This window comes from Mesoplodon densirostris, chromosome 18, assembly GCF_025265405.1.
Source record: "Mesoplodon densirostris isolate mMesDen1 chromosome 18, mMesDen1 primary haplotype, whole genome shotgun sequence".
In the NCBI taxonomy this organism is placed as follows: Eukaryota; Metazoa; Chordata; class Mammalia; order Artiodactyla; family Ziphiidae; genus Mesoplodon; species Mesoplodon densirostris.
The window spans coordinates 43003585-43018468 of record NC_082678.1 but is presented as its reverse complement, the minus strand read 5'-3'; the positions used below and the strand labels follow the sequence as shown (position 1 = coordinate 43018468).

The 14884-nt window shown below is 42.3% G+C and overlaps 1 protein-coding gene across 2 annotated transcripts in view; it reads right to left on the bottom strand.

Moving 5' to 3' along the window:
- MYH10 (myosin heavy chain 10) overlaps window positions 1-14884 on the bottom strand; it is a 139565-nt gene that overhangs the window by 87434 nt on the left and 37247 nt on the right. For both annotated transcript variants that reach the window (XM_060080534.1, XM_060080535.1), the window contains exon 5: window positions 1577-1679. In XM_060080534.1, coding sequence (XP_059936517.1) covers window positions 1577-1679 — 103 coding nt within the window. The remainder of the gene's footprint in view (window positions 1-1576; window positions 1680-14884) is intronic.

Here is a 14884-nt window from a genome sequence, read left to right as displayed (position 1 = left end):
CTTCATAGGTATAGTACAGCTTTAGTGTCTGAGAATTTCTTAAGAATTCTAAAAAAGATATCTGAAAATCTCAGTATCTGGGACTATTCCTTTAGATGTTTCTGATCATTTCTTTATATTACAAGATTGTTTTCATAACACTATCATTTCTTGCTCTATGCTAGCTTTGCACCACTATGCTTGTGGAAGACAGACAAACCAGAACCGTTCCAGTGCGAGGGAATGGGATGTCCAAGTACAGACGTCCCATTCTATCCAAGGCATCTGGCTCAGCTCTGCCCTCCCTCTCTTGCCAAGTAGCAGGAAATGCTCCGGTCCATGGTTTGTTCATTGCTATGCTCTGCGGAGCTAAAAGGCGGGCATCTGATAATTAGGGAGAATCACATTCCTCTGCTACTTGCCCTGGATAAAGAAAATTCTAAATTTATGTATTAAATACAATGAGGCTTTTGGGTTAAAACACTTACCAGGCCCTACAATGTTAACAGATTAGAAATTTTTTAAGTTGCAACTTTTAAAGCTGCAGCCGCAAATTCAAAATTTAATGTGTGGCAATAAAGTTAGGTTTCCACCTGTTTAAGAAGTATTAAAGTAATTCCACCTGGTAATTGACACATTAAACCCTAAGTTTACATGCTTCATAAACATATGATTCAATGTCACATGATGAAAGGGTAAATAAATATTAAAATTCCTCTATAAAACAAAGGTAAAGCAAAATGGCATGCTGCTTCTCAGGAAAGAATAAGCCTCAAAGCGACACAATTTCACAACTAAATATTTTGTTCATAGGAGATTTTGCTCAGAACTAATGGTATTTGTTTCTAGTAGAGACTCAATCCAAAGACAGAAATTAGTGCAAACACTCAAGACTAAGAAGCATAAAGAAAAGCACTTGCCTGGTGTTTCACTGGTTTAGGTGATTCCTGCTGCTCGTTACAAACAGATAAATGCAAACGTTAGCAAGTTTGGGTCTTTTCCTAGCGGTAAGCCACATCCAAAGCACCAAGTCAATGTGCGGTTTAGAACCGTGAAAGCTGTTTTGCCTGGCATCTCTCAGGGAGTGTTAACTACCACTTCTCATATCTACAGATTAAGGATAACTGACGTTTATATTCTCACCCCTTTTCTATCATCAATTCTCCCCAAATTTCTATCCTCCCCTCAGGCTGCTGTGGGTGGTAAGCTCTGTAAGTTCAGGAAGAAGCGCTGAAAATATCTGAGGATCTTCTTTTGGTGGAAACGAAGAAATCTTCCTAAACACTGCTCATCGATGTTTAACTATCCCCACCACAGCTTTGTAAGAAATTAGGCTTCGAGTTACAACCGTAATTCCAGTTTGCCCTGGTGGAATCGCTAGTTACTAACAATTTCCTGATGCCCTAGCTCCCTCCTTGCTGGGCGGGGGGTGGGGGTGGGGGTGGGGGTGGGGGGGTGGGGGGGGTGAGTGGCGGAGACAAAGGAGCTGTCAATTACAGAAGCATACTGAGTACCCTTGTTTCCTTATTCTTGTTTCTGAAATTACAAAAGAATAAATCTAAGGGTTTTAAAAGACAACAGCAGAACAAACACTTACAGGAATATTATGGTCCTTTCGTCCTTTGTGTGAAGAAGCGACATGAGCAAGGTACTGAATGACTTTCTTAGTATTTTCTGTCTTCCCGGCACCCGATTCGCCCCTGGAAGAAATATTAACATAGGCTGCTTCACAAAAAGCACAGCACACACATTCCCAAACTATAATCGACAAAATTAAACTGAGCTGGAACAAGAATTAGTAGAAAATAAAAAGAGAATAAGTAGGGAAGAAGAAGGAAAAAAACCTATCACCAGTAGTTGGAAAATTATTATTTTTAAATGGCATAAATTAACCCAAATATTTTTTTGGTAGATGCCGGTAAGGGGACAGAGTTAAATGCTCACAACAATTTTTTTTTTCCCCTTGGAATTGGGCGCTCTGCCAGAGAAGTGAAGTTTACTAGTTTGTGAAGTTTGTGAAGCAATGCCTCAGCACCAGAAACATATCCAGCACTGGAAACAGAATTCCTAAAACAGTTAAATTAAGGTAATTTAATCTGAAGGAGCTGAATGAACTCTGGGATGTCCGCTGATTACTGACAGCACCTTCAAGACCACTAGACGCCTTCTTGGCTCATCCCTCAGACCAGGCTGACGGTGGTTCTCTCCCCTAGACCCACGTGGCACCTTGTACAAACCTCATACACAAATCTTCACAGTGATCACCAGCCTCCCCCGAGGTAAGGATAAGGCCCCATGCGTTTGCTGATTTGTATGTTTGTGTAGTTTCTTTTTAATCCACGTAACCTTGTGCAGTGTTGACACACAGCCAGGACGTAATTTGTAGAGAAAATGAAGGAATACTACGAATTTTGTTATGAACTGGGACAAATGCTATCCCTTCCTATGATTTCTATTTTCAAATGAGGCTGGCACATTTCAAAGGTTGCTTTTTACTTCTACTCAGTACTAAGCTTGAAATTCAGGCAAGCTGCTAGCATACAGTGTGATACTTGAATTATGGCCTCTCTGATCAAATACTTGAGGTTCCCCAAGACCCGAGCAAAGCAAACCTACCTGGACAATGAATAAAATCTCAATTCTACCTGGACAATGAATGAAAATCTCAATTTGGATTAAAATAAAAAACTGTAATATATAACTAAATTAATTTTCTAAAAAACAACAACAAAAACACCCCAGGAACTCAAAAATGTTATTATACACACGGCCAACTAGTGATCCTCTATGCCTCTTTTATTTAAGGCTTGAAAATCTATTTTTTCGAACTCTGACCCTTTCTTGAAATTGTACTTGGAATTGTACTATCTGAACTGTCCCCAACATGAGTTCTTTAGGTTTCCTGGTTGCATTACCTCCCTAAATCTCTGCACCCAAACACCCGAGGGGTTGGGCAAAAGGATCCTATTGATCACCTAGTTGTATGGCTTTGAGTAAGGAAATTAACTTCTCTGGAAATGGACATCATCATTGGTAAAATGTAGGAATAGGATTAGACCCTTTCCCGCTCCAAGATTTGATGATTCTAGATACAACCCACTTACTGGTGTCTAAGAATATTTTACATATTAAGCTTATTAACCACCATCTACTGTTGTATTAAAAACTGTCCCCTTCTTTGTTTTGCCATCTAAGTCTAGTCTTAGGTACTCCAATCCACCAAACCTTCTATTAAGGTTTCTGCCTGCTATTCAGGCTTAGAAAGGCCTTTCCTGCACTAACATTATATCCATCTATATTTTCATTTCTATATCATCTATATTATTAAAACCATCTATATTTTCTTCCAAGACTTTGATGGTTTCACTTTTTACAACTAAGTCTTTAAGTAATTTGAAAAAAAAAATGTATGGTCTGAGGTCAAGATTGAATCTCATTTTCCCCTCAAATGATTCAGTCCACATCCCAACATTAATGGTTGACCAAGACATTGATTACCCAGCGATCTGAAATGTTATCTTTACCTTACACTTATGACTTATTCCAAAGCCAGTACCACACTGCAGTAGTTTGGAAGTATGACTAACCAGAGCACCCACCACTGTCTTTAAAAAATAAATCAAGTAGTCTCTGAGGTTAATTTTTTTCATATAAACTTCAAATAATTTTGTTCTGCTATATACCTCTCCCATCTCCTCCTGCCCGCCACCCCCATAAAAATAGTCAGACAGAATTTTGAGTTAAATAATACACTTGCTATTTTTAAGAGAAATGATGGCTTCATCTGTCTCAGTTAAATTCTGTATTTCTCTAAGTTCAAAACAGGCAAGGACCATGTTTGTCTTATTCATCTTTTAAGTCACAGTGCCTAGCATAGCAGGTACTCGCTGAATTCTGTTGAATAAATGAATATACGTCCTACAAATTTATTTCTAGGCTCTACTTGATAATTTTTTTTCCTGTTATTAATTTCACCACCATTATATTTTCTACCTGGCTACCATTGGTACACAGATAATGATTTTCGTTCATTCATTTACTCAACACATATTTGCAAATCATCTTCTATGTGTCGGGCATCCTTTTAAGTGCTAGAGATAGAGCTGTGGACAGGGTCCTTGTGCAGCTCAAGATGATCAGAGACTTAAAGTAAACAAGAAAAACAAATGGGATAATTACATGTGAGGGAGGCGACAAAGGAAACAAGGAGGCGACTGAAAGGGAAAAGGCAGAAAAGCAAAGGACAACTCCCTGGAGATGCCATGGCGGGGCGGAGCCTCCTGAAAGGTGAGCAGGACCAGGCAAGAGAGGGCCTGGGGCAGAGCATCCAGGGGGATGGAAAGACAAATGCAAACAAAGGCCTCAAAGCAGAAAAAAGCTTGGTATATCCCAGGAACTGGCGGCCGGAGTGCAGGATTTAGATAAATAACTAGCAAGGCAGACAGCGGCGAGGTGGGAAGGGGTGGATGTGATGTACCCTGGAGCCATGGGAAAGAATCTGGATTATATTCATGTGTAATTTGGTAAGAGCTATGATGTCGGTTTTCTTTGTTTTGTTCTTAACTTTATTCAAAACACCTAGTGTTTCAAGCTAAGCATGATGTTGGTTGTTGGTTTCAAACAGATAATTTTTCATTACATTAAGAAATGAGCCTCATATAGCCTGGTGATGACTTGTCTTGAAAACAGCTGTGATTGGTCCTCGTCAGCTTGGTTTGCCTCTGAGGTTTCTCAGCTAACCCCTCTCAACTGGACATGCTTCAGTGTGTCCTGAAAGCATTTTTTGCCCCCATCTGTCACACTTCCTTGGCTGTACTTGACAACCACCTATGAACTCTGCTACATTTTCCATATTTCAGGTCTAAGGTACCTCTGCTAATAGAAAATATTGCTTCAAAGACAGATGTATTCCAATACCTTACGGTTGAGGTCCCAAGAGGGGAGACAGCTTTATACTCTCACCGCAAAATGGGGCTAATAGCTTCTGACACGTAAGGTTACTGTGAAGGAAAAAAATACAGTCCATCTAAAGCTTATAATTAGTAGTCACTAAACATTACCCATTATTGTCCACTCAGCTGTTCATCCGCCATATAGGAGGGCATGTGAATTACTAAACTCTCCATAGTATTAGTAAAGTGGTTAAGAAGTGAGCCATGGTGTCCTGGTGACCTACTTAGATTCAAATCCCATCTACCACTTCCTAGCTTATGGGGCTTTGGGCAAGTTACTGGGCTCCCTGAGCCTCAGTTTATACTCCTTTAAAATGAGATCTGGTTACTTCAGAGGACTGAGATAATGCATGTAAACAGCATAGCATGGCACCCAGCCAGAAGTTTCTCCATACATGTCAGTAGTGGTAACAACTATGACAATGGTCAACAGTGATGATAAAGAAATTGACAGAAGTCAAACGGTGATAACCTCGGATCTGACTGTGAAAGACGTGGCAGGATCAAAGGAATATAATTCTTAGAAGAAAGGTTTTTTAAGGGGAAATGGCACATCTGTCCCAGATGGAAAAGGGGGAAATAAAGCAGCTTGAACAAAAGTAAATGGGCAGAGCTTCCCTGGGGGCGCAGTGGTTAAGAATCCGCCTGCCAATGCAGGGGACACAGGTTCGATCCCTGGTCCAGGAAGATCCTACATGTCGCGGAGCAACTAAGCCCGTGAGCCACAAACTACCGAAGCCCACGCACCTACAGCCCGTGCTCAGCAACAAGAGAAGCCACCGCAATGAGAAGCCCGCGCTCGGCAACAAAGAGTAGCGCCCGCTCACTACAACTAGAGAAAGCCTCCGTGCAGCAACGGAGACCCAACGCAGCCAAAAATAAATAAATATATTAAAAAAAAAAAAAGTAAACAGTCAAGGGAACCACAAAGAAAGCTCAGCAGACTCCTCTTGAAGAAAATTAGGAGAATCCTCAAAGGTAACAACAGGTCAAGCCCTCAAAGAGTGAAGAAGACAAAGAGAATCTGACCTCATTTCCACCAACAAGACAAGATCTACCAATGCAGTAGTTCTATACTGTAAAGGACTGCTTGTTTCATTGCTGGTCTCTGGGGCACAAGTGCAAGATTAACGCGAGAACAGAGCAAGCAGCCTGCTGGGTGGGGTGCCCTGTTGTCTGTTGCAGCACATACGGATGTAAAAGATCAGGAGTTTCTAACCTGAAGGTATCTGTGTTTTCTAGAGAGATCTGTGGCTTTCACTGGCTTCTCAAAGCAATGTGCAATCCAAACAATAACATAAAAAACAACAGTGGTGAGAAGCAGTGATGCAGATAGTTAATGCATGATCAGTTCCGAGATCTTTCTCTGAATCCCTTCTGGACTGTGGGTATTTCCCCGAAGAGAACCCTCCTTTCCCAGATCTTAATTGGTTTTGTTTTTATTCTCTCTGGATATTTGTAACATCAAATTCAGTCTAGCTCCAAAAACACCCTTTGCCTGAAGTTCTTGCTTTAGATAACCTCAATTTGAAAAACAACACATATTTTACATAAAACATATAAACATACATATATATAAATGGCATTACTCAATGACTTCCTACAGTTTCAAAACTCTGTTCTATTAGAAAGCAGCTTACTAGGAAGATCAAGATACACTTGGGTTCAAGTCTTCTATTAAACACTAATACCAGCTAGTGTCAGCCGTGGTATGTAAATGGAGATAACAGGGGCATTGCAAAGATACATGGAGATAACATTTGCAAAGATGTTAGTTCCTTTTTCTGGAACATTTGCCTGGAACATTTTAAACTTCTATTTACAAGTTGATTTGCATACTCGTTCCCCATAATATAGCTATCATTGAGATGCAGCCACAATAATCTAAAAACCCCCACATTTTAAGACATGAGGACACATAAAGCAAAGAGTCATTAGAAAAGCAAACTGAGGTCTAGAGAAGCTCACTGTCTGACCTAGGGTCATGGGAGAGCTGGGACAAAACCAAAAAACCTATCCAACAACACAACGGTTTTTTAACTACAACACACTTTTTGTTGCCTTCACTATTTTTTTAAGACTATTTTTTTAGAGCAATTTTAGGTTTACAGCACAATTGAGAGGAAGGTACAGAGATTTCCCTTGTAACCCCTGCACCCACACAGCCTCCTCTGTGATCAACATCAGCCACGAGAATGGTACATTTACGTAGGATGAGCCCCAAGTTCACAGTTTACATTAGGGTTCACTCTGGGTGTTCTGTGGGGTCTGGACAAATGTATAATGCCTTGTATCTACTATTATAGTATCACACAGAATATTTTCACTTCCCTAAAAATCCTCTGTGGTCTGCCTATTCAACTCCCCTCCGCCCCCCACTCCCCTAGCAACCACCAATCTATTGATACTTTTTTTTTTTTTTTTTTTTTTTTGCGGTACGCGGGACTCTCACCGTTGTGGCCTCTCCCGTTGCGGAGCACAGGCTCCGGACGCGCAGGCTCAGCGGCCATGGCTCACGGGCCCAGCCGCTCCGCGGCATATGGGATCTTCCTGGACCGGGGCACGAACCCGTGTCCCCTGCATCGGCAGGCGGACTCTCAACCACTGCGCCATCAGGGAAGCCCTATTGATACTTATTATCTTCATAGTTTTGCCTTTTCCAGAATGTCATCTAGCTGGAATCATACAGTATGCAGCCTTCTCAGATTGGCTTCTTTCACTTAGTAATGTGCACTTAAGGCTCCTCCACGTCTTTTCATAGCTTGATAGCTCATTTCTTTTTAGCACTGAATAATACTCTGTTGTCTGGATGTACCACAGTTTATTTATCCATTCACCGACTGAAGGACATCCTGGTTGCTCCCGAGTTTTGACAATTACGAACAAAGCTGCTATAAACTTTCAAGTGCAGGTTTTGGTGTAGATATAAGTTTTTAATACTTTGGGAAAATACCAAGGAGTCTGATTGCTGGATCGTATCATAAGAGTATGTTTAGTTTTGTAGGAAACCGCCAAACTGTCTTCAAAAGGGGCTGCACCATTCTGCATTCCCACCAGCAGCTAGTGAGAGTTCCTGTTGCTTCACATCTTCAGCAGCATTTGATGCTGACAGTGTTCCAGATTTTGGCCAGTCTAGAAGGTGTGTAGTGGTGACATGATGTGGAACATCTTTTCAGGTGCTCCTTTGCCACCTGTGTGTCTTCTTTGGTGTCTGCTAAGGTCTTTGGACCATTTTTAAATTGGGTTGTTTTCCTACAGTTGAGTCTTTTAAGAGTTCTCTGCATATTTTGGATAACAGTCCTTTAGCAGTTGTGTCTGTCGCAAATATTTTCTCCCAGTCTGTGGCTTATCTTCTTGATCTCTTGACATTGTCTTTTGCAGAGCAGAAGTTTTTAATTTTTTTTTTTTTTTTCTGTATGCGGGCCTCTCACTGCTGTGGCCTCTCCCGCTGCGGAGCACAGGCTCCGGACGCGCAGGCTTAGCGGCCATGGCTCACGGGCACAGCTGCTCCGCGGCATGCGGGATCCTCCCGGACCGGGGCACGAACCCGCGTCCCCTGCATCAGCAGGTGGACTCTCAACCACTGCGCCACCAGGGAAGCCCCGAAGTTTTTAATTTTAATGAAGTCTAGTTAATCAATTATTTCTTTCATAGATGTCTTTGGTTTTGTATCACAAAAGGCATTACCATACCCAAGGTCATCTGGGTTTTCTCTTATGTTATCTTCTAGAAGTTTTACGGTTTTTCATTTTACACTTAGGTCTCTGATTCATTTTAAGTTCATTTTTGTGAAGGGTATAAGATCTGTGTCTAGATTCTTTTTTTTCTTTTTGCATGTGGATGTCCAGTTGTTCCAGCACCATTTGTTAAAGAGACAATCTTTGCTCCATTGTATTGCCTTTGATCCTTTGTCAAGATCAGATGACTACATTTATGGGGTCTATTTCAAGGTTGCCTTAGCTATTTAATCAATTCTATAGATTTGGTTAACTTAAAACTTTTAAGGTAGGTTACTTATAGCAAGAATCAACTAACTGTTTGAAATCCAGGATGGCTTATCATTACCACTTAATGTAGTATTTGTATAGGACATAAAATTCCTTAACAACAAAAATAATCTATTGTCACATCCTGATAGAAGACTGATATGAAGCAACCATTGTTTTATAATACAATTGTTACATTATATACAAACACACGTAAAAGGAGAAAAACTAGAGTTAACCAGCAGTTAGAGTCATAAAATGTAAGCAGAGTATTCTTTAAAAGGGGGCTTAGAGAACAGAGTAACTTCTTCACCAAGGGTGACTGTGCATTTTAATTATAATGAGAAGGAAAGTCAACATGAGGATTACACTCTTAACAGGATTTCACCTCCAATTACATTGGGTGCTCTCCCATGATCAAGAAGTCCTTGTGGGGATACTAGAATAAAGGATCTAAGCCACCTGCTTGGTCATAAGTGGGAGAGCTCACACTGCCTGGCCTGAGTCTGCAGAAATAAAGGCTAGTTGGGGAGCTGTACGCACATGAGGCCAGAGGGTAATTTACAAGTTCATCCTTCTGGGGGAAAAGTAAATTAGAGAGTAAATGACTAAAAAAGTAGAGCTTAAACAGGAGCTGTCAAATTACTTAAGTACTGGTTTTTTTAAAAAATGGTGCTTCCAATTGTATTTTCTCTTTGTGATACCCTTGCAAACATAGGTACTTAATATAAAATAACTACTAAATAAAACTGACTAGTTTTTCTCATACAGAAATCTTAATTAGCTCAGCTGTGTACTAAACTTAAGAAGACCCCGGTTACGTACTCCTAGAGTTCTTTATTTGGTGGATCCTCAAAGGCACCAGGGAACATATCATATTTTCTTAAGTCTGGGATACCTTGTTTAACATTTTCATATTTCTCAAGTCACAATGTAGATTGTAATAGATATAAGCATGAAAAGCTATTTGTTATTAAATATCATAACTGGTAGATTATTATAGAATTACTAAGAATTAAAATATGGTGAGGCTAAAAGAAGTGAGGGTAGGAATTGGCTGGAGGCAGGAGGGAACTTTCTGGGGTGATCATAAAGGCAATGTTCTCTATCTTGATAGGGGTTTACGTTACACAAATAACTCAGCACTTACATACTTAAGATCTGTGCATTTCACTATATGTAAATTTTATCTCAAAAGATAAAGATGTAAATATTGGACTTTAGTTACGTTATGTATGAAGTATTTAGGGGGAAGTGTGCTGACGTTTACAAATGCATCAGATGCAGAGATGAACAGCCCATCAAAGTGTTTTTCAGTTTAAACTGAAAACAATCTAAACAATCAGCGGCCACAGAAAGGAATGCCATCTCACCTTAAGCAAAGCCTCCTGAAAATACAGCTGCCACGGACCCCCATCCCAGGGAGTTTCCGGATTGGGAGAAGTCTGACCCTTAGCACCAGGAAGTGCAAATTCAGCTGTCCACTGGCATCATAAAGCCCGGTAGAACCCTCCATACTTTCCCCCAGAAGCCCTAATCCTCCTATAGCACTCCTCCTCTTGTTAAATTTAGTATTTAAGCCTTTTATTTCTGGTTTTCAGCAAGTTACTCATCACTGAGCACTCCCACATGCATGCGTGAATACACCTCGTCTTTCCTCCTGTTAATCTGTCCGTTGTCAATTTGCAGACACCCAACCACAGGACCCAAGCTGGAAAAGTTTTCCTCCCAACACAAACAATAAAATGGATTGAAAGATGGATACAGCAATGAACAGATCAATATATAATAAGGCGGGGGCTTCCCTGGTGGCGCAGTAGTTGAGAGTCCGCCTGCCGATGCAGGGGACACAGGTTCGTGTCCCGGTCCGGGAAGATCCCACATGCCGCAGAGCGGCTGGGCCCGTGAGCCATGGCCGCTGAGCCTGCGCGTCCGGAGCCTGTGCTCCGCAACGGGAGAGGCCACAACAGTGAGAGGCCCGCGTACCGCAAACAACAACAACAACAACAAAATATATATATATAATAAAGCAAGTATAGTAAAATATTAATGGTAGAATCTAGGTGATAGATATATGGGTCCTGACTGCAAAATTCTTTCAACTTTGCTTTATGTTTGAAAATATTTATAATAAAATGTTCAGAAAATTCAATTTTAAAAAAAAGAAAGAAAACAAACATGGTACTGGATGACTGCTACTTTGTGTCCACAAAGAGATAACCAGCTGCTAGGAGACTTACCTCATAAATCCAAGCCTATCCATGGATGCAAATGTCAGTCTAAAATGACAATGACCATCTAATTGCATGCCTGTAATGGGCACTTTTGGTGACAAGAGTAAATCAGTGCTCACTGACCTTTGGTCTGTCAAACAGCAGTCAGCCCCTCCCCCAAGTGTTTCCTGCTTCCAGACATTCCAAACAGTCCTTATCCAAAATGGTCACCCAAGCTCCCAAACCACCCAAAGAGGAGAGGTCCATGTCCTGCACCTGGTACCCTGCATATTGCATGCAGGTTCACTGTTACCGTGACACTGCAGACAGGTGGCACACAAGTTCTATTCCTCTCTCGCTCCTGAGCAGAAGAAGGTAGCTCACTTATTACGCTCATTTCATGGAGCTTCAGTGACTAGATTCTTGTGGCGACTTTATATTCACCAGTGCTGTATAATAAAGAATTGCTGGTCTTTGTTCCTGATTCCTGGGAGGGAGCCTCTAAGTACCTGGAATGTCTTTGTTATTCATGGTGGGCACTTCAATAGCTCCAGGATGGGGACTGGCCAAGCTGAGAGCCCAAACCGGTGATTAGACGTTTGGGCTTTAAACCATGTGACATGAGCCTCATCTCTTGGGAGGGGAGAGGGAGTGGACCCTGATTCAATCAATCACGCCTACATAATGAAGCCCAATAAAAACTCTGGACTTTGAAGCTTAGATAAGCTTCTTGGTTGGTAATGTACACTGATGCACTGGGAAGGGAAGTGACCAGAGTATATGGCAGCTGTGCGTTTGGGAACCCCCAGACCTCACCCTCTGTGTCTCTTCTTTTGCCTGGCTCTGACTTGTCATTCTAGCAAAGTATCGAATCTGAGCGGGTAGTGGCAAGCCCCAAACGTGTAGTTATTTATTTCATCAGAAGTACAGGTGGCCTGGGAACCCCAGAGCTTGTGGCTGGTGTCTGCTGAGCAGGCCCACGTAGAGCAGTGTGCAGTGTAGGAAGTCAGGGTCAGAAGTGCTTTGAAACAGTTTTAAAAAGACATTTGCAGGGCTCCCCTGGTGGCACAGTGGTTGAGAGTCCACCTGTCGATGCGGGGGACACGGGTTCGTGCCCCGGTCCGGGAAGATCCCACATGCCGCAGAGCGGCTGGGCCCGTGAGCCATGGCTGCTGAGCCTGCGCGTCCAGAGCCTGTGCTCCGCAACGGAAGAGGCCACAACAGTGAGAGGCCCGCGTACCACAAAAAGAAAAAAAAAAAAAAGACATTTGCAGATCACGTTCTAAATAACTGACTTTTTGGAAGAATACAGCCAATGGAATTAAATAAATAAGTAAGTAAAGCAAAAAAGTGAACAGACTATTCTAGAATATAGAATTAAAATGAAGAGATGTAAGGAATGCAAGGTGTGAGAGCCTGACAGGATTTAAAAGTTATTAGAAACATGCTGAGGACTGTTATAGAAATTCAAATATGGATTGTACATGAGATGACATTACTGAATCATTGTTAATCTTCTCAAGTGTGACAATGGTCTGTGGTTATGTGGGAATGCCTTGCTCTTAGGAAACGCCTGCTGTGTACCTAGGGGTAAAGTGTCGGGATGCCTGCAAACTTGCAAATGGTTTAAAAAAAAAAAAAAAGTGCTGTGTGTGTCCAAAGAGAACTGACATTTAAGTGAAGGGTATACGGGCACTTAAAGTACCATTCTTTCAACTTTTCAGTAAAATTCAGGTTTGAATTTTTTAAAATAAAAACTTGGGGAAATGCATGAGCAAAGGTTAAAAAAAGGAAAAAAATGAAGAAAATGTAAAAATTAAAAAATCACTGAAGTAGGGGATGGGTATATGGGGGTTACCAACTATTCTATTTTTGTGTAGGTTTGAAGTTTCAAAATAAAATGCCTTTATAAAATGCTATCAGAAAGGTTTTACCCTTTGAAGACACATACAGTATTCACTAGTTTCTAAAACTTCCTAATCTGTACGTAAGCCTATTTCCTTGATTCCTACTTAAGAGATGCATTCTTTTGTTTGCAGTTTTATCCATTTCCTAAGTATGTTCAGAACAGTGTGCCAGGTTCTCAGGGGTTAATTAAAAAGCAATGAAGGTAAGTCACAGTTCCTACCTTACTGTCTAGTTATAAAACAAGACCCACACGACCTAAACAGGTAATGAATTGCCGTTTATAAAAAAAAAAAAAAAGGGCCTGATGAGGGGAAATCAGTGTGGGCTGGAACTGGCTGTATCGATGGGCATATTTCCTCCCTGGAGGGAAAAAGAGGCTAAAAGGCAAGGAAGTCAGCCAGGGTCCACCAAGATGGGCCAGATAGTAGTTGCTGGGTAGGGCTAGGACAAGACAGGAGAAATATGAAACAAGGTGACAACCAGAAATAGGGATATGAAAGAGAGCAGGGAGTCCAAACACAGGGCAAGATTTAAACCTTGAGTCTGGAAACACACAGCATTGATGTCGGAAAGAAAGCTATTGGGAGACGCATCTTGTCTGTGTAAGAATAAAGGTTAATTTTTAGGCATGTTGAGTTTAAACTGGCATTTATTCCCTACTTCACACCCTGTGCTCCACGTAAGACCAAATTACGTGGAATTGCCTGACACCATTTCTCACCGCTGTCCCCTATGCCTGGAAGGTTCACTGATTCTTTAAGAAGTCCTGAGGGATTGTGACAAGGATGAGGGTCTAGAAACTCACCTGGCTGCATGGCTGCCCACCTGAGCTAGAAACCCTCTAGAAGCCAGGACCAGCCAAGGCCGCTGCCTCCCAAAGGCCCAAGTCCCCCCCGCCCCTTCCCCAATGCACCAGGGCCCAGAGACGAACTCTGCAGGGGAGCCTTCAGACTCACACCCCTGCCAGCCTTGCTCACTGCCTCAAGTGTCCTTCCTCTGCTCTCATGTTATGTTTTCTTTCTCCTGATCCCAAACCCCATTATTTCCTGCCCCCGCCCCCCTCTTTTCCTCTGTACTCTCTGGGCCCCCCACTCCACAGTGTGCAAAGTCACCCACGTTCTCAGTGTCCTCACTGAGCACTCCCTCCTCCGCCAGCCCTGCTCCACGTCACACACCTGCACACGTACACGATCAGGAAGAAAGTCAGGGGCATCCTTCTCACTCTCCCTCATGTCGCTTCCAGACCCTCTTGTTATAAGGCCTCTACCCCTCGTCCCCGCCTCTCTGAGGTCACATACAGCCATAACGGTTGGTCTGACACTTGGATTTATTTTGTCTAGTAAGATCATTAAAAACAAACAAAAACCTCCATTCCCGTTTCAAAAAAGAAAAAAAAAAAAAAAAGGAAAGGGTCTTATCTTGGAATAAAGGACATTCCTCTAAGTGAAATAGTTTAGCTTTTTGAAGGGCTTACTGGAGGCCACCATCCTCACACTATCACTTGTGTGTGTGAGTGTGTGTGTGTGTGTGTGTGTGTGTGTGTGTGTGTGTGTGTGTGTGTGTGGTGTGGTGTGTGTGGTCAAGCCTCTCCTCTCCTCATGTGAGTGACACACCCCCAACCCAGGCCCCTTGGCACCTTGATACCTTCGACCCCGAAGACCTTCAACCCCGATGACCTTCAACCCTGATGACCTCCTGCTCCCGCTCTGCTTCAGCTGCCCACTCCTGTGGCCACACCGAGGTGCTCCCATCTCATCACCTGCGGCCACACTGCCCACTCTGCCTGCTCCTTCTGCCCCGGTGTCCCCAGGGGGACCTGTCCTCTAGTTCTCTGACCCAACTCCTT